This window comes from Lissotriton vulgaris, chromosome 5, assembly GCF_964263255.1.
Source record: "Lissotriton vulgaris chromosome 5, aLisVul1.2, whole genome shotgun sequence".
Taxonomy (NCBI): Eukaryota; Metazoa; Chordata; class Amphibia; order Caudata; family Salamandridae; genus Lissotriton; species Lissotriton vulgaris.
Window position 1 is genome coordinate 1,858,334,444 of NC_141693.1, and position 20,509 is coordinate 1,858,354,952.

General features: G+C 48.7%; 1 protein-coding gene across 2 annotated transcripts in view; it reads right to left on the reverse strand.

Annotated features, from left to right (window-relative positions):
• Positions 1 to 20,509, reverse strand: part of MED1 (mediator complex subunit 1) — a 459,486-nt gene that overhangs the window by 169,087 nt on the left and 269,890 nt on the right. For both annotated transcript variants that reach the window (XM_086924345.1, XM_086924344.1), the window contains one exon: positions 2,241 to 2,336. In XM_086924345.1, coding sequence (XP_086780471.1) covers positions 2,241 to 2,336 — 96 coding nt within the window. The remainder of the gene's footprint in view (positions 1 to 2,240; positions 2,337 to 20,509) is intronic.

A 20,509-nucleotide genomic window follows, 5' to 3' on the forward strand; every position in this document is an offset into this window, starting at 1 on the left:
TGCTATCTTTAAATATTTTGAGAGCAGCATCCGCCTTTTTGCCAAACAGACCTGTACCATCGAAAGGTAAGTCCAACAAAGTAGCCCGCACATCCGATGAAAAGTTTGTAGACTTTAACCAAGCACCCCTTCTCGTAGCTACTGCAGAGCCCATAATCCTTGCCACCGAGTCAGCCGTATCTAGGCCGCTCTGGATGACCTGACGTGCAGCAGCCTGGGTATCATCCAAAACCTCCTGAAAGTTCTTCCTATCCTCATCAGACAGTTTAGGCAGCAACTGTTTAGAGGAATCCATCAAGGCATGGATATACATTCCTATCAAGCAGGTTGCATTCGTTGATTTCAGAGCCATGCTCGCAGATGAAAACACCTTTTTGGCAGACTGGTCATCCCGCTTCGATTCCCTGTCAGCCGGAACCTGAGGGAAAGCTCCAGAAGAACTCTTTGAACATGCAGCCTGAACTACCAGGCTCTCAGGCAAAGGGTGAGCTGACAAAAATTAAGGATCCTCAGGTGCCACCCTATATCTCAGTGCTACAGATCTGGAGACTGCAGGAGCAGACAAAGGCTTCTTCCAAACTTCCAACACCGGTTCAAGAATAGCCTCATTGAAAGGCAGAAGAGGCTCAACCACCGAGGATGGAGAATGTAACACCTCAGTCAATAAATTAGACTTAAACTCAGTGGTAGGGAGAGTAATGTCCAACAATTCAGCGGCCTTTCTTACAACCGTGTATAGGGGGCTACCTCCTTAGACGGAGCATCCAAACCAGAAGAAAAGTCCCATTCAGGGGAAACATCCAGGTCACTTGCATCCCTTAATTCAGCAAAGTAGTCCTCTGAATCAGGTAACTCCCCCTCTTCCATCTCCCGCCGATAGCGCTCCTCTTCTACAACCCTTTGGGCGTCCCTCCTGGAGCGGATCCTCGGCACTGGCCTCGATGGATCCATAACCGACTTAGTTGGATTCGGGACCGGCGTTGAACATGCCTCCGACGGCGCCGCTTGCGCCGAGCGAGGCCGAATAGACCGGGCCGGTGACGATTGGTATGGCGCCGGAGGCTTCAGCGTCGGAAAATTCCAAGACAGCGCCGCAGGAGGAAAGGGCATAAAAGGGGCCTGGGCATATGCCTGAGGCACCCCCAAATTGTAAGCTAATGGACCCATGAGACCCGCAGGTGCACCAGAGGGGTACATAGCCCTTGCGAAGACACCATACATAGCGTTAAGGTAATGTGATACGTCTTGACCTGGAGCCGGGAATGGAGGATAAACTCCTGGTACTGCTCCCGAAGCCGGTGTTCCTGGAGTCGGGCCAGTCGGCGCCGATAAAGTAACTTTTTCAGGCTGCTCCTGATCTTCATGTTCAGACTGAACTCCACTCGGATCCGGAGAATGGGACGAAGCCGGAGATGGAGCCGGCGTCGGCGATCAAGAGACTTCGGGTGAAACTACCTCTACTGGCACCGGCGAACCCGGATTCGATTGTGAAGGAGAGACTTCATCTCTTCTGTGACGCCGAGGCGAAGCCGATCTCGGCGCCGGTTCTTTATCTGAGTGATGCCTTGAAGAGTGCTGCTTCTTCTTATGCCTCTTCGTCTTCGAGTGCCCCGACGCCGACTTCGAGCCTGACCTGGACTCGGAACGAGACCTTGACCTCTATCTTCTCTTACCTGCCTTCTTCTTCTTTATTTTGGCCATAAATAGTTTCGCCTCCCTTTCTGTCAATGCCTTCGGGTTAATCTTCCTGCAGCACGCACATCCATCGACGTTGTGATCGGAAGACAAGCACCATACACAATCCTCGTGCAGGTCAGTGATGGACATCTGCTTACCGCACTCCCTGCAGGGCTTGAAACCAGATTTTCTCCCAGACATTGTCCAAAGAAACAAGAAGAAACGAAGAGAACAGAAAGAATAACAAAGTTACTACGGAGCGTCCCAAAGAAACCGTTGGCGTCGACGACGCGGAAAAAAGGGAACTGACGTCATCACGCCGACGAAGCCCTATTATGGATCCAGTGACATCAGCGGGGTTGCGAGCGGAGTCGTACCCTCAGTGACGTCGTCCATGAACTCGCCGGTGTGGAGAGCTACAAAAGTTTCTGATTGGCTGCTGCGCAGGGGATATTCACAAGGTGAGGAATCCACTGGCAGATGTATCTATCAGAATGTACATCACTGGTCTTGTCATTTTAAAAAAAAAAACATTTAGGCATTGGTTCACAAGAGCAACTCACCACACACCAGCGAATCATTCACAGGGTGCTGGAAGGACACGCTAAAACAGGAATCGGAGAGGGGAGAAACCTCAAACTGCAGGATTCCTGGAGAATCTGAAAAGTAGAGAGATTAAATAAATCGTTAATACATTTTATTGAACAGGAATTCCAACGTCCAGAGAATCACTGGTGCTACTCAATGTGTCTTGTCACATATACATGTCAGTGAGCCTGAAGGACTCACACATAAGCATGTCATTAACATTGTTTATTAAAACACTGGTCAAGTGCAAAATGCTTGTGGTGAAGACGAGATCTCTTATTGAGACAGCTCTAAGTGGCTGAGTAAGAGGCAATTAAGTACGGAGACTGTCCAAGCCAGGGAACAATGAAATCTCATGTATGAGAAAACAAGTCTCCTGTAGTCATCTCTTACACCATGAAGGAGATCATGAGGCTTTGGTTACTAGTAAGGAGAGTGAGAGGAATTCTCTAAGATTTGAAATGCCAGCTTCACAGTGCCCACAAACTTATAAAAGCAAGAGCTATCTTTTTTTTTTGTTTTACAGGCCTGACTTAAGTTTCCACAAAGGTGGAAAGGGGTTCTAAAAGAGCCTATCCCCGATATTAATGGGCGTCCTGGTGGTGGTCATGTTTTTTGTGCACTTTGGGGAGCACATAAAAGTATGGCATAGTGGGATGTACTGGGCATAAATATTGTGCTTCATTCGTAGTCACCCACCCTTCAGACAATGCTTCTTCCACAAGTAGAAGTAGCGTTGTCTGAAGGGTGGGTGACTACGAAAGTGCACAAAAAACAACAACCACCACCAGGACGCCCAATAATATAGGATATAGGCTCTCTTTTAGAACCCCTTTCCACCTTTGTGGATTTTTCCTAAGACCTATGGTAAAAGAGATGTCTACGTTCCTGCAGGACACTAGGGATGTGCTCAGGATCCTTCCTGAGATTGAATTTGATATGGACACCGATCTGTTAGTGTCTTTCGATGTAGAGTCTTTATACACATCCAGCAAGAGATTTAGATTCCATCACTCCAGTGTCTCTGATCATGAGTCTGGCCAGTTTGGCTATGAAAGATTTTTTTTTCTCAATTTGAGGACACTATAATTTTTGCAAACGTCCGGGACCAGCATGGGCAGTGTTTTTGCCCCCAGTCTTGCGAATCTCTATGTACATAAGTTCGAACAAAACCACGTCCTCACGCCTACCAATCCGTACTACACTTCTGTGCGTCTTTGGAAACGCTATATTGACGACATCTTGGTGGTATGGCGGGGGACTACGGAAGATCTAGTCAAGTTCCACGAGTGGCTCAACAGTAGAAATAATTTTCTACGGATTACAGTTGAATATAACAAGTACCATCTGGCCTTTCTTGATTTGCTGATCTCAGCCACCCCTATGGGCTTACAATCAGAGCTTTATCGCAAACCCATGGCCCGGAATTCTATATTAAGTTACGACAGTTGTCATCCAAAGGCATTAAAAGATAACCTGCCTTACGGCCAGTTTTTGAGGATACAACGAAATTGCTCTACAAAAGAAACTTTTCATGACCACGCGAAAACATTAGAGAAAGATTTGGTCGCGAGAAAGTATCCAAAGAAATTGATACGACAGTCTATGAAGAGAGCCTCTAATAACAACCGGGAGTGCCTGCTAGAGCCACAAACTCCTAAAGAGAAGCAGAATCGTATTACATGCGTCAATACCTTTTGTACTCTTTCTAACAGTATACAAAAGATTGTAAAAAAACATTGGGCTATTTTGAATACAGGATCAGATAATCTACTGATGCCATTGTTTGCTTTTATACGTGGCCAAAATCTTAAAGATCAACTGATACATACGAGACCGAAGACCAAGGTTACACGTGCCGTGGGAACCCTTTGGGACCTGCCGGCAAAAGAGTGTCACCACCCCTGTGGGAGCTGTGCTGCCTGTCCCCAAACCTCTCGTTCCACCAGTATTGACATTGGCAGTGACCGCCCTTGGCTAGAGAAACGTTTCACTAATTGTAATAGCAACAATCTGATATACTTAGTAACTTGTCCGTGCCACCTCAAATTTGTAGGCATGACAACTAGAAAGTTAAAACCCGCATTTCTGAGCATAAAAGCACCATCAGATGCTGGCAACAGGCAACTCGCTTGACGAATCATTTCCTAGAGGTAGGACATGCCCCCACTGATTTTGTCTAGACAGTTATTGAGCAGCCCTTGATTCCAGCACAGTTGGCTAATGTGAGAATATTCCTGTTTAAGAAAGAGCAAAAATGGATATATAAGTTGAATACAGATAAGGAGGGTCTGAATGAAGACATCCCTTAGATGTCCTTATAAGATTCCCACGTGGGGACCCACGTGATGAACACCCTCTAATGAGACGATGAGATGACTGTTACATCAATGAGATATAGATTGCATCAGTGCCCTTATTTTACATTGCTCTACATCTCATACTGCCTCCATTTCATAGTTCTAATAGCCCACAGTGGCCGATATCTACTGAGTGGTCATTTTCTCAATGGCTTATCAGAACCTACTTGGAACAATTTTTGTGTTCCATTTGATACCCCAATTAGTTGGCTAATATTTACCAAGTACAACTGAACCGCATTAGGCAATTACAGATACCTTTATATTCAATCTGCCAGGATAATTCCAAGGCTTTCCCTGTGACAATAGTACATCTTGCTTTGATTAGATTGCAGCAATTGGTATTGATAGGGGATACGCCTGTATGTTCATATTTTTATTAGAACGAAATTGCAACTGGGACCTCTAATATCTTCTGCCAGCAGCGCTGTGATCGCATTGCAAATACGGGGTATTTTTGAACATTTTTGAACATCATTTGGCTAGCGGGACAGAATGAAACAACATTTACCAGAATACCTGGGTTTGTCCACGCTAACGATGTGTGTGACGTCATCACGCCCCACCGTCTCCGAGATTTCCACAAAACATGCAGCGCTCGACTGACCGGTACCTCCCCGAGACGGTCCAGAGGGACGCCCGGAGTACAGACGGTCAGGTGAGTGCTATCGCGCTTGCAGTCATGTCTATCTGCTTTCAGGCTAACACAGTTTGGTGCATAGCGGAGCGCTGGAACTAAGAGGCGGTATACTGGGAGTGTCACCGTGAGAGTGGGCGGCTGCTAAGTTCTCCCGCTAGCTTATGAGAATTTTCTCTACGTTCTCCTTAGTTTGTAATAATCACGGGGGTGAGCTCGCGATCGGTATGGCCACGTTTGGAAACCTGCTGGGTCTAAACGTATCATATGATCGCCTAGAATACTCAATGAGCGGTGCAGTGATCATTTGTATCTGGTCCCCATTTACTGAGCGATAGGGTTTATATCAGGGGGCATGTCATATCAGGCCCAGGGCTATAAAATAGATGATAACGCATACCTAATGGGCCTTTAGTATTCGTCTGGCCAAATCAGTATGGCGTAATCTCTAGGCTTGATGATTGGGCTGATTAAATGCATGAAGTAAGACTGCTCGGGACATCTGTAGCATATGTATAAATGGTCCCTTACGTTCCAGAGCCACATTACATACCTAAGAACTACCTACAGCCGTTGTAGTTATGTTGAATGCACTTAACTATCCAGCTGGCTATTCCTGTTTTTGAAATAGGGTTACACTTATGTTGTGGAGCAAAAGCAACAAATAGTTGTTTTGTCTTTCTGAAAGCTTTAGTTCTGTCAACGTAATATAACAGAGCTCTTTTTACATCTAGTGTGTGTAGGGCTCTTTCAGCCACACTGCGGGTTTTGGAAGAAAATTGGCAAATCTATTGACTGATTGATATGAAAGTTTGATATAACTTTTGGCATGAACTTAGGGTTAGTACGGAGCACTACCTTATTATGATGTATTTGCATGAAAGGTTCTTGAATTGTTAGCTCTTGTTGCTCACTCACTCGCCTGAGGGAGGTAATTGCAACTAAAAATGCCACTTTCCATGTTAGGAATTGTAATTCACAGGAATGGAGTGGTTCGAAAGGTGGCCCCATAAGTCTGGTAAGTACGACGTTTAAGTTCCAGACTGGCGATGGTGGATGTCTAGGAGGGATAATTCTTTTAAGTCCCTCCATAAAAGCTTTGATAGGTGGTATTCTGAACAGGGACAGGTGTTGTCTGTTTTGGAGATATGCTGCTATAGCAGCAAGTTGTAGCCTTATGGAAGAGTATGCTAAATTGCATCTTTACAGATGTAGCAAGTAACAGATTATGTTTTGGATGGAGACATCTAATTGATTGATTGGGTTATTAGTACAGTAAATTACAAATCTTTTCCATTTAGCTGCGTAGCATGCTCTAGTAGTTGGGCGTCTTGCTTCCTTGATAATGTTCATAAAGTCTGGAGGCAAGTTAAGATATCGGAACTCTAAGACTTCAGGAGCCAGATCGCTAGGTTCATTTGACTGGGATCTGGGTGCCTGATTTCTCCATGGCGTTAGGCGCAGTCTTTGGTGTGGAACGACTGAGAGTTCTAGGAGTGTCGTGTACCATGGCTGTCTTGCCCATGTGGGAGCAACCCGGATCATCTGCCTGACCAGTTCATCCATATCGCATTGCCCTGTGACAACAGGTGTGGGAACCTGGCAGCAAAGGACTGGTATTTTGATTTTTATTTTGTGGCCAACAGATCTATCTCTGGGTGCCCCCACTTTTCGAAGAATGGTTGGAGGACTTGAGGGTGAATTTCCCATTTGTGTATCTGTTGGCTGTGTCTGCTTAGTAGATCTGCCATCTGATTGTGTATTCCTGGGAGGTGTTCTACCATGAGAAAGATGTTTTTTTGGAATTGCCCACCTCCATATGCTCTGTGCTAGGTGAGACAGCTACAGAGTGTGTCCCTCCCTGTTTCTGGATGTAGTACATGGATGTGATGTTGTCCGTCCAGACTAATTCAGCCTTGTTGTACAAGTATTTCTGGAAGACTTTAATTGCTAGAAATACTGCTAGCAACTCTAAGTGGTTTATATGCAGTGTATTCTGCTTGACTGTCCAGAGCCCTTGGACTGTGTATTGAAGTAGGTGGGCTCCCCAACCTGTCAAGTGATGCCTCCGCTGTTAGCACTACCTGTGGAACCGGCTCTTGGAAAAGTCGCCCCTTGGAAAGGTTTTGTGGGTTCCATCACTGCAGAGAGTTGTAAGTGCGACTGTCTACCAACACTAGGTCTTTTAGTTGTCCTTGAGCTTGGTTCCACTGCCGTGCTAGGCATTCTTGCAATGGACGCATTTGAAGTTGGGTATGAGGGAAAATTAATATGCAGGAGGCCCTCATGCATATAAGTTGCATGAACACTCGTGCTGGCAAGGAGTGTTGTGGGTGAAATCTTTGAATTAGAGACTGCATGTTGGCTATCCCTGCTGGATTTGGATATGCTTTTGCCACTGAGGTATCAATTGTTGCTCCCAGATATTGTTGTATGTGGGAGGGCTGCAGAAGTGATTTTGGGTAATTTATGGAAAACCCCAGACTGTGCAGCAGCTGGATTGTCTGAGATGTGTGGTTTGCACACTGTGCATATGAGTTGGCTTTTATGAGCCAATCATCCAGGTAGGGGAACACATGGATGTGTTTTCTTCTTAGGTGTGCTGCTAATACTGCTAGGCATTTCGTAAAAACCCTTGGTGCTGTAGGTACTACGAAGGGGAGAACTTTGAATTGATAGTGCTGACCTTCTATCGTGAACCTGAGATATTTCCTGTGAGCTGGATGTATAGGTATGTGAAAGTTTGCATCCTTGAGGTCTAATGTTACGAGGAAGTCGCCTTGTTGGAGCAACGGGAGTACTTGTTGAAGAGTGATCATATGGAAATGGTCTGAGAGTATGTATTGGTTCAGAGATCTGAGGTCCCATATTGGTATGTGTGGCAGACTGCCTAAAGACAGTCAGGGCCCACACTGGGGTCGGTAGGTGTCCAGGGGACACCTCTGAGGTGCCCTCTGTGTACATGGTGTAATAAATCTCACACTGGCATCAGTGTGGATTTATTACAAGGAGCTGTTTAGTACCAAACACTCCTGGTGTCTGTGAAGCCATCTTGATGCTGGGGAACTCGAGTTGTCGAGTCTCCAGCCCGTGTACTCTCTATGGCTTCACTGGTGTTGGAGAGTAGGGTCTGCTATCGTACGGTCACCCCAAATTTTTGCTTTTTGCTTCACTGGTTTTTAACTTAATGTGGCTGTGGGCCTGCCAATCAGACCCACAGCCTGCTGTTCTCTCTCTACATTTATGCCAAGGCACTTTAGGTGCATTACCAATTGGAACATGGATCACCTTGTAAGCCCCTGTACAGTGTACCCTAGGTACCCAGGGCATAGGTGCATACAAGGCCTACCAGGGGCTGCAGCACGTATTGTGCCACCCCTGGCCTGGCCTTACTATTTGACACAACTGGCTGATCGCTCAGCTGGGGCAAGGGGGTGTAATCACCCTTTGCTTTAGGTATAGTATCTCTATATCTAACCCATATAAGGACACACAGTAACCTATAAGTCACTCCTACGGCAGGCCTGGTCAATCCTGCAGGCAGAGTGCTTGGTTATGGGAGAGATGGTGCTCTAGCATGAGCTGAGCTTGTCTGCAGCTTTCGGAACCATGTCCTTTAGCTGTTTCCTGATAGCGTCATACCATATACTCTTAAGTGCATTATGAACCTCGCGGTTAAATGCTAACTCTGGTTTGACATTATTAAAACATGTCGAGTAAGGTGTCATACGAATTGGAATACTACCCCCTCGCCAATTCCGGCGACGGGGGTAGCATTCCACCCTTCTAGAGGGACATGACACGTACAGAACCTGAACCCCGGTTAAAGTTAAACATGGCATAAGCATCACAAAATGGATGCTGCCACCACAGACACAAGTCTGACCTCCTGCTGCTTGGAGTCCTTCCAGCGAGGGAGGCTTGGACAAAGGGTTTCCTGCCTTGAGAGGTGCTAGTACCACCCCAGACAGGATTTTGTGTATCTGGTTAGGTAGGGCTGAATAGAATCAGACATGCCCGGGGCACACAAGGTGTCCCCGTGCACAGGCAAGCTCACACCGGTGCTGGGGCACTCCAGCCCCAGCTCTGGCGCGAAACTGAACAAAGGAAAGGGGGTGTAACCACCCCCCTTCCTGGTCCCACCCATAGGAGGGACCTAGTAGGTAGTCCAGCCCCTAGAATTGGTTTAAAAGTAGGGGCCGAGTCCCAAGACTGCCGATTATCCTGAAATTCGACTAAAGAAGAAGAAACTCTGGACCTTCGACGTTCTGCTGCTCAGAAGACTGAAGAAATCTCCCTTGTGGCCACCCTGTGAATACAGGCACCATCCCGCGATCAACAACTGCTTTGCTGCCGGAGCCGAGCCCAGAGCCTGACAAGAACCAGACTCCCAGACATCAAACAACCCGATCCACAGTCCCTGCAAAGCTGAGACCAGTGGAGGCGACCTGGGACGTGGGACCGGACCTCTTGGAAAGTCCACGAGAAGCTGACTGCGCAGCACCTGAGGCACCCTCACCGCTGTGCTTGGGGTCTTGAGAAGCCCCACCACCGAGCTACATTTGCACCAAGGACCAGCCCTCCAACTCTCACAAGATCTGCGTGGGGCCCTTTTGCTTTGTTCCACTCTACGCGCCTTCCCGGTTACTAGTCCGTTGGCAAGTGGCCATTTTGGCGACCAAACAACAACTTTCCACCGCTGGTCTGGTTGCTCCAGACTGGCCCTTGCTGCTCCTAAAAGCAGCAACCCCTCTGACCTTGCTGGTTAGAGTGAGAAGCCTTCTTTGTTTCCTGCGTGGCTTGCATTAGCCAAGGCCTGTTTGCTCTGATTAAGAAGCCGACACCGCCATCAACTAGAGCCTACGTGGGACAGCTCGTGAGTGGCTCCTGGTCGTCGTCATCGTCGCCGGGTCCACGTGGCTTAAGAGACAAGCTTCACGACATCACCTGTCAACGCCTGGTTCCTTCCTGATTCCACGCCGGTCACTGGCTAGTGACTTTGAACATTGTCCCCTCTGCTTTCAGGTCTTCAACACTTCAGATCCACCCTTGGATCCACCGGAACTCTTCACATCAGGTCGCCTGCAGCATCAACACTCCAAGGCTCCATCTGAACACCTGCAGAATCCCTACACACTTTGACTCCACTGCACCCGCTTCCTGTGGGTGAAGTAACGCTGGAACTCCCATGCCCCCGAGTAGTTTAACTCTCCTAGTGTCCAGATTCCAAAGGGTTAAGATCTAGACTGACCGGAAGACTTCCTACCTTTAAAACTTTTACGCATCCATTGATTCCAATGTGAACTGCTCCTAACTTTGCGCACTGCAAACCAGATCCCGTGGGCCTCCTAGTTCCTAACCTTCGTTAGTACAGCGTAGCCCCAGCGATTCCCAAGGCCCTAGGCCTTACTTCCTTTCGACTCGTTGTACTTATACCACTTCTATAGTATATGGTTTTAGGGGCCACCCGGGCCTATCCATATTTGTGCAACTTTTGTATACTTATCAATTGAATTGTTTTAACGTGTTTGCTTCTGTGCTCATAAAGAGTTCAAGGGACTATTTGTAGTAATAAATACATATATATTTTGAATATATATCCTGTGTGGTGTCCTTTCACTTGGTGTTCAAGGGGTTACATATGGTAATACAGCCGGCTTCACATGCCAAAAGAGTTTAGCCTAAGACTGCTTTGTCCACGCTACCACTAGGATAGCGGGTCTATAAGGTTGACTTACAACCAATCACCATAAGGGTTGTTTGGACTGATACAAGGTGGTCACTAGAACTAGTGAACATCATATATCAGGCCAACTTCTCACAACTGGCACTTACAATATTAAGAATACATCTACATATTGTAGGGACATATCTACTCATGCAGATATGCCATCACCTGTGGTATAGTGCACCCTGCCTTAGGGCTGTGAGGCCTGCTAGAGGGGTTACTGGCTGGCATGGCATCAAGGCAATGTGCCATGTCGACTTTGTCGTTTTTCCTCCCACAAGGGCCTGTAAGCTGCAAGGGCAGTGGCATGGTCCTAGTGTGAGGGACCCTCTTTAGCTCCCAGGCCCTAGGTGCCCAGGGTACCACTTACTAGAGGGGCAGACGTACCAATTGGGGGATATGTTTTAGGGAAGAACCACTTGTACATGAGACCTGTTTGGCAGGGACCCTGTGCACTATAATTGAAACATTAAAAACAGGCAAAAAGTTGGGGTTAACCATGCCAAAAGCGGCACTTTCTCAGGCAACAAGGTGTAGATATAGTGGGATGGTGCTGACACAAGGGACAGGTATTATTAGAAGGAAGGGGAATGAAAAAGCACACCATGTGCACAAGAACCCTCACAACCCTGCTTTTAGTCACATCTGGCTAGAACTGTCACAGAATAGAAATGCTGCTACCAGCTTTTGCACTGTTAACCCCTTGCGTGCTCCCGTCGGCCAACGCACTACCTCGCTAGTGCTGCCGTCGGCCAACGGCCGACGCTGCCCCTCCCATTTTGCGGAAGTGCCGCACTGCTGCGAAATCACGGCTGCGGCAAAGGGGTTAAACTGAACTGCTGTGAATGGTACAATGGCCCAGCAAAGCCTAAGCCTGAGTGGCATACAAAATGAAGGGGGTTGGAGACAGGTAGGGTCCCCAATACAAAATAAAAGCTGTCCGTAGTAAGACTGCAAAAAACGTAAACTCACTCATAATCCATGTTAGGATAAAAGATATCCACCAATGACAAACAAGTAGAAAAGGAGTGGGAAATGAGGAAAAGTGTAGGTAAATATCCTTGACCAGCTCATCCATACAGCATTGCCTATTGAAGGTGGGAGTGGGTACCAGGAGGCGAAGTTTGGGTACTTTGTGTGGCCATGTGTGGCAGACCGGTCTATCTGCGGGATGCTCCAATGGTGAAAGTGAGAGACTAGGATGAAGTTTCCACCTGTGGATTTGTTGATGTGTCCAGCTGATCAGGTGGGCTAAGTCATTGTCCACCCTAGTAAGGTACTCTGCCAGGAGGTGTATTCAGTGACAGATGCCTCAGGACCAGATCTGTATGCTAGCGCTGACAGTTGGGAAGAATGCATACCACCTTGTTTCTGGAGGTAATACACAGCAGTTGTACAGTCTGTCTTGATGAGAACTATTTTTCCTTGAAGGAAGCATTTGCAAGCAAGGCGTATGGCCAGGAGCTCGAGGTAGTTGATGTGGCATTCCTGACAAAAGGAGGCGGGGGGAGCCTCTATCTGTTCACCTGTATTTGGACATCTGTATCTGGACATCCGGAGTGAGATGACCTCTAGAAAATTGCGCTCAGGGCGAGTGCTCTCCTCCTAACCTAGTCATAAATTGAGAAGATCTTTCAGTGGTACCAGGCAATTGCAACATCTTTGCTATAAAGCCCACCCTGCTATTACTGGCTTCTTTCGAAAAAAGCCTCGGATGGACCTGGAGGCAGCAGTTGTGGCCCAAGAAGGTCATACTTTTAACTTTCTACCTATACTTCCATAATTACCCTCCTTATCGCCCCCTACAGATTCCCTGGAGCCCCAAGGCAAGGGCTGGGGGGGCAGGTGCAGCTTAGTGGAGGGTCTCAGTCTGTGGTCAAGCTTATTGAGAGAGTGGAGGTCGGATCCTGTGTGCAACTGTTTGATGCACCCACTGGTGCTCCTTCGGACTTGGACATTCTTGCCAGCCAGCAGAGTCAGTCAATTATTCTAATAAATGGGTCAAAGCAGTCAAAGCAGTTAACAGTTGACAGTATGAAGGGGACTCCACTGGTTGTTTTATCTCCGCAGCTGGGCTTTCAAAAGGGATCAGGCGGGGACGGTATCCTAGATGACCTCCTTGGTCAAGCCCCATTGGCTGCCATTATGTGGCTCAGAACAGGATACTGTGCCTTTAACAGAACCTTCCAGAACTCTCTCAGTATCCCAGAATACACAGCAGGTCCCTTTTACTTTCAGTTCTTTTTGAAGGTGTAACACGCCAGACCTGTAGCATTCCTTACATGAATATCTTTCTCCACCGGGGAGGAGGGCGGGCGCTTATGACTATACTCCTACTACAGAACTGGAGTTACAGGACAGAAACTACTCCTTCTGTAGTAGGGGATCTCTGTGTATAGTCATAAACTAGTGAATAGAAAGGCAAGCCCATCCCCACATCAAAGCGGAGGTGGAGAGAAGAGAAATACCACCACTACTGTGCAAACAGATTTCGCAGCGAAGCCTGCCCAACCTGAGCGTCTGTCCTGGCATCAGTGTCAGACAGTAATGCTTAGCAAAGGTATGGACCGACTTCCAAGTGGCCCCCTTGCAGATTTCTGCAATTGGAACATTACGCAGCAAAGCAGCCGTGGCAGCTTTGCCCCTGGTGGAATGAGCCTTAGGTTTACCCCCTAAGGTCTTATTAGCCTCTTGGTAACACAATTGTATACAGGACACAATCCACCTAGAGATGGACTGTTTTGAGGTAGCAAGACCATTCCTGACTGATCCATAATTGATATACAATTGGTCTGACCTACGAATATCTTTGGTGTTATCCAGGTAAAATTTCAACACCCTCCTCACATCCAGGGAATGCAGAGACCTTTCCGCTGGAGATGAAGGATTCTGAAAAAACGTAGGAAAAGTTATGGTCTGGTTACCATGGAAATCAGAGATAACCTTTGGAAGAAATTTAGGGTGAGTATGCATAACAACCTTAGCAGCATGAAATACAGTATAAGGTTCTTGGCAACACAACGCCCTGAATTTCACTCACCCTGCGGGCCGATGTGATGGCCACGAGGAATGCCGCCTTCCAGGACAGGTGCTGCAACGAAGCCTTATGAATAGGTTAAAAAGGCTCCTTCATCAATCTGGACAGCACCACATTCAATTCCCATGAAGGCGAAGGAAGCCGGACAGGAGGGAACACTTTCTTCAAGCCTTCCAAAAAATCCTTGATCACAGGGATCTGGAAGAAGGAAGTCTGTGAAGGGTATTTCCTGTAGGCAGTCACCGCAGCGAGATGAACCTTAATGGGATGGAAATTAAGGCCAGACTGCACCAAATGTAGAAGATACGGAAGGATGACATCTTCCTTACATGTTGTTGGATCATAGTTCTTGGACTTGCACCAGATGCAGAATCTCTTCCACTTGTAAGCATAGGAAGTCCTAGTGGAAGGTCGCTTAGCCTCCTTCAGTATGTCCATACAATCTTCTGGTAGATTCAAATGGCCATATTGCACTATCTCAGGAGCCATGCCACCAAACTCATCTGCCCCTCGAACTTCGTGAGAAGGTCCGGCCGGCACGGCAGCCGTATGTGAGGAAGGAGAGACTGGTGAAGCAGGTCCATGAGCCACCACTGCCTGGGCCATTCCGGGGCGATCAGGATCATCCGCGCCCTGGAGTGGGCCAGCTGGATGAGCACCGCCGGAATCAGCGTACAGAAAGCTGTTCGATCAGTTGATCCATAGCGCATTCCCCAGCGTCCCCTGCTGGTAGTACCTGGAGTCGAAGTCTCGGCATTTGCTGTTTTCGGCGGTGGCGAACAGATCTACGTCTGGAGTACCCCACCTTGCGAAGACTTCTCCTAGTACTTCGTCGTTTATGACCCATTCGTGGTTTTCCTGAATCAGTCTGCTCAGTGCGTCCGCCTGAACATTCTGCACACCTGGTAGATGGGTAGCCGTTATCGTCAGTCCTCTGGCCAGAAGCCAGTGCCAGATCGCCTGCGCCTCCTGAGACAGAGTGCCTGATCTCGAGCCCCCCTGCTTGTTGAGGTAATACATTGTGGTCGTATTGTCCGTCTGTACAAGCAGAGAGTTGGTCTGGAAGGACGGATGAAAGGCCTTCAGCGCCAAGTGAACAGCTCTGAGTTCCAGGAAATTGATGTGATACGTGGACTCCATCTGAGAGCACGTTCCCTGAATCTGTAAGTCTCTGGAGTGCGCCCCCCAGCCGTGGAGAGACGCATCCGTCACAATAGTCTGCGTGGGAATGTCCTTGTGGAAGGGAACCCCTCTGAGGAGATTCTCCGCTGAACACCACCACTTCAGAGACTGAAGAGCATGCAGAGACAGTTGTATCTTGTCGTCCCAAGACCCTTTCCTCTGATCCTCCAAGTACTCCTGCAATGGTCTCATGCGCAGCTGTGCGTGTGGCGTGAGGAAGATACAAGAGGCCATCGACCCCAGTAGAGAAGACACCGTCCTCACTGTTGTAGATGGAGCGGTCATAAGAGCCTGAGCCTTCCGAAGGAGTGATAATCGACTCTCCTCCGAAGGAGACACGCTTGCTGACAGCGTATTGATGGAGGTTCCCAAGTACTGTATGCACTGGACGGGAGTTGTGACACTTGGACATGTTGATGTGCAACCCCAGCTTGTTCAAGAGAACGCACGCCTTCTGGAAGTGCGTTTGAGCTTCCGAGAATGAGGAGGCCTTGATCAACCAATCATCCAGGTACGGGTAGACTAACACCATGTTCTTCCTCAGGTGTGCAGCTACCACTGTCATGCACTTCGAGAAAGTTCTGGGCGCAGACTTCAGCCCGAATGGCAGTACTGTGTACTGATAATGATTGGCGCCGACTTGGAATCGCATGACTTCCTGTGTTTGTGTGCAATGGGCACATGGAAGTAAGCATCCTGTAGGTCTATAGCACATAGCCAGACTCCCTGTTGCAGCTGAGGATAAATCTGATGCAACAACAGCATGCGAAATTTCTCTCTGCGAATCCACTTGTTTGCTTGTCGCAAATCCAGAATGGGCCTGAACTCGTGCTTGTCCTTCTTGCGAACCAGAAAGAACCGTGAGTACAGACCTCTTCCCCTGTGAGACAGAGGTACGTCTTCTATTGCCCTTTTCCTTAACAGGGCATCGGCCTCCGCCTGGAGCTCGCGTAGGTGAAACTGCGAGCTGACCGGTGGAATTGCTGGAGGCGGGCTGGTGAACCGAAAACAATATTCAGCACCCACTTGTCCGGAGTAATTTTTCTCCACTCTGCCAGAAAAAATTGAAAGCTTCCCCCCACCGGTGCGGGTAACGGATGCAGGGGAAGTAACCGCTCAGGGACTAGACCCGGCCGGACATTTGTTCGCTGCTGCGGACTGCTGGCCACCTCTGCCCTTCTGGCGCTTCTGGAAGGGCCTCTAGAACTGCTGCTGCTGTTGTTGTTGCTGCTGCTGCTGCTGTCCCGAAGCCTGTCCTCGCCCGCTGCCCTCCGCATTGAACCGTCTCTGGAACGGGCGGTAGGTCTTCTCCTTGGGCTTCTCCAACCCGACAGCCGTCAGGGTCTCGGCCTCCGCTTTCATGCGGCCCATTTAGTCGTCCGCATGCTTGCCAAACAGGGTGTCCCCCGAGAAAGGCAGGTTAGCCACCCGTTGTCGAGCCTCTGGTTTGAGAGACTTAAGTCGAAGCCAAGCGTGGCGCCGTTGGTTGACACCATGGCAGTACCCATGACCGCCAGCAGGGACACATCAGCAGCCGCGCTGATGAGTTGGTTCGACACCAACATCCCCTCATTCAGGATCTCCTGAAAGTTTTCTTTCTTTTCTCAAGGAAGGAGCTTGGTGAATTGCTGGAGGGACTCCCATAGGGATCGGTCGTATCGCCCTAGCAAAGCCGCGGCACTGGCCGCCTTCATTGTGGTAGATGCTGTCCCACAGACCATCCTGCCAGCCGAGTCTATCCAGCGGCTCTCCTTATCAGGAGGCACTGTAGACGACGGATCCATCCTAAGAAAGGCCAGGTCAGAGTCCGGAGCCCGGTACTTCTTGAGGAGCCTGAAGAGGGCCGCCTTCGTCACCGCTGGAGTGAGAGACAACTCCTCGGCGGGCTCCACCAATCCTGGTACTAGAGGCAGCAACGGTCGAGACAGGTGCTTTTTATGTAGCGTCTTGAAAATCACGGACGTTGTGGGCGTAGGCACCATCACCGTGATGCCCAACTTAGCCGCACCCCTCAGCAGAACATCTTGGAATGAGACGCTGTCGTCTACAGGCGACACTCTTGTCCCTGAGAATTCTGACAAAGTCGGCGAGTAGTCCCTGGTCTCAGAAGAGTTTGTGTGGGATCTGGATCGGCGCCTCCTGTGGCGTTGTCTTGATCTTGTTGAAGACCGGTGACGACTACGTGATCTCCCCCTTCAGTCGGAGCAGGAACGCGATCTCCTCGGCTTCGGACGCTCCACGGGTCTCACAGGAGCAGGCGACTTCGGACGCACCACAGGCCTCACAGGAGCAGGCGACTGCGGACGCTCCACCGGCCTCATAGAGCAGGCGACTGCGGCCTGACCGGGCACCTCGGCTGAGGAGTACCCTTAGGCGGCGTCGGTTACCATGGTAGTGAAGCCGTCCTTGGCGGAACCACCGGCGGTCCAGCAGGAGGAAGCAGAGGATGAAAATGAGGAGGGGGCGGTGGAAGCGAAGGCGGAGTGGGATTCCGCGGCGGAGGATCCTTGGGCAACGGAGGAGGGGTAGGTGTCCTCGGCTTAGGAGGTGTATATACCTCGGAGTACACAGAGCCCTGTGACTCCCTTTTCTTTTTAGGAGGCGATGGCGAGGCAGAGCCCGTCGGCGCGTCCTAGCGGACCCAGAGGAACTCCTGGCGCCAGAACTCCTTCTGCGCTTCTTTGGCGTCGAAGACCGTCGCCTCAACGGCGACCGACGTTCCCTCGACGGCGAACGCCTCCTCGACGGCGAACGCCTCCTCGACTTCGATGTCCTCCTTGAAGTCAAGGATCCCCTCGACGACGACCTCTTCCTCTTCGCCGACGGCGAACGGCGGTGTCGCCTCGACGGTGAGCACCGACGCCGGGCCGCTCGACGTCGATGACTCAACGACTATGAAGATATCGTCGACGGCGGTCTAGTCAGGCCCCTCGGCGCCGAACGTCGCCTCGACCCAGAGCCCTGGGGAGAATGGGAACAGACTGCTGTCATCCCTCTCGACGCCATCGTCGGTGCTATCGACGCCGGCGGAGAACATGGACGTTTGCTGGTCTACCTGCCCCTGGAGAGCCCTCCAGAGGCCGCAGCAAGGGCAGATGAAGTATGCCCAGACCCACCTTGTGCCTTCAGTCTTCTATCTTCCAGGCCCTGGAGCCTGATCTTCATCCTGTCTCTCAGGGTCCTGCTGGAAAAGGACTGGCAAATGTCACACTCCTCTGGAACATAAGAGGGAAGGCAGATGATGCACACCTCGTGTGGGTCCGACTTGGCCTTCTTCCTCGAACACTCTGGGCATTTGTCAAACAAAGCAGGCATTGTGACAAATAAAAGAGTGTGAAAGACGCACACAAAGAAGAAAGCACCAAAGTACTTCAAATGAAAACACTCAAACACTTAAAAAGTGAAAAATTCTGAAAAGAAAAACCCTAGAAAGGGAGAGTTCAATGCTCCAGGGTCCTGCTTGCAGGAGCCTGAAAAAAGAACTGAAAGTAAAAGGGACTTGCTGTGCATTCTGGGAGACAGAGAGTGCTGGAAGGTTATCTTAAAGGCACAGTATCCTGTTCTGAGCCACATAATGGCAGCCTATGGGGCTTGTCTGTCCACTACTTTCTCTATCATTCCAGAGGCTTCTGCTAGTAGGGAAAGGATTTTCTCTGTGGAAAATACTGGACAGGCTGTGCGGTTTGTGGGTTTTTGGTGGAATTTCTAGTTGAAGAACTGGACAATGTAGCCTGTGGATATAGGCTGTATTATCTGTCTTTAAATTCTCTCTTAAGTGTCTGTGCAGGTCTGCAATTTTTGACGACTTAAGAGATTATTTTTGATTGCTCCGGGGTCCACGCACATGGGCGGGACTATTCACTAGATTATGACTATACACAGAGATCCCCTACTACAGAACTGAGTTTTTTTTAAACAAGGGCTTGATGTAACATCTGTTAATGAATTTGAGGAAAATCAAATTGCAGGCCCCAAAAGCCAAAACCTAAAAGTCCTGAAGATTACTAAATCAGTGGCACTAGACGCATTGGGCCCCGAAATAGAGCATTCTGCGGTCAATCCTAAAGATATAGTGGTTTCCGTGGACTGAAGGGGGCGTTTAATAAATGTTGTACCCATCGTAGGAGCTGACCCTCAGACTCTAGTCATAGAAGATGAATTTGGCCAGTGGAATTGGGTTGCAAGAGTCTTGAATAACACTCATGCGGATAGAGTAAGGAGTGCACCATTGAGGTAGCCGGGGTGGGCTACTCGTGTCCTGGAATATGGCTGGTCTGGGACCCAAGGAATCAAAATTAAATTCCTTAAAAAGCATGAATCCCATAATTATATGTCTACAAGAAACGTGGTCTTGTAAAGAGTTTGAATGTGATGGCTATTTTGTATATTCTTTCTGTGCGAAGTGATCGGAAAGGGGTCACGCCAGTGGGGGGGGGGGGGTGTATCTATCCTGCTCCATCAATTGGAATCAGAAGGTTTTCCCCGACCCATCAAATCTCAGTATATGTTTGAAGCTGGCATGCTTGGGAGACTCTGACACGCTCACCTCTTTTCTTGTGGCAAACTTGTATGTCCCCCCTGGGAAAAACTTTGATCATTTTTTGCCAGCATTTTTTTCTTTTATTCAAGAAATAGCTTTTAGGGAAGATTGTCCCCTAGTGATAGTAGTGGGGTACTTAAATGCTAAAATTCCGAATTCTGCCTCTGAGATTTATGCCAATTCTGACAAAGAGGAAACCTGGCACATCCCTGAGATTATATTACCAAATAAAGTAAAGACAGACAAGCGGGGGTTCCTCTTGCTTGATAGCGTTAGATGTTCAGATCTTGTTATCGTAAACTAGAGAGTGCCCGACGATAAAACAGCCCATTTTACCTTTCATTCTCAACATACTCAGAGCCTTTTAGACTATGTGATTGTTTCCTACCAAATGTTTGGGGCTTGTGATAACTTTTTTGTGAACCCGTCGTTATGGAGCGACCACTGTATAGTGGGAATGTCAGTGGCCTTTGATCTACCCACACTGGACTTGGGGAATTGCGGTCAGGGCTTGGCCACTTTTAATAAAGGCAATGGTCGATCCATTTGGACGCCCAAAAATACTGTTGAAGTAGGCTCCATTGTGAAGACGGTGTATGTCGAAAAGCAAGGTATTACTCACTCCAACATCATATCGTTCTTCGAGGCCCAAATGAAGAAGATTTGTAATTTAAGCTCCACATCTTCTGAACCTCTCGCGTATAAACAAGATAGTCCTTACATGATATTTTTAAAACAGGCAATTAACCATCTTGTTCGA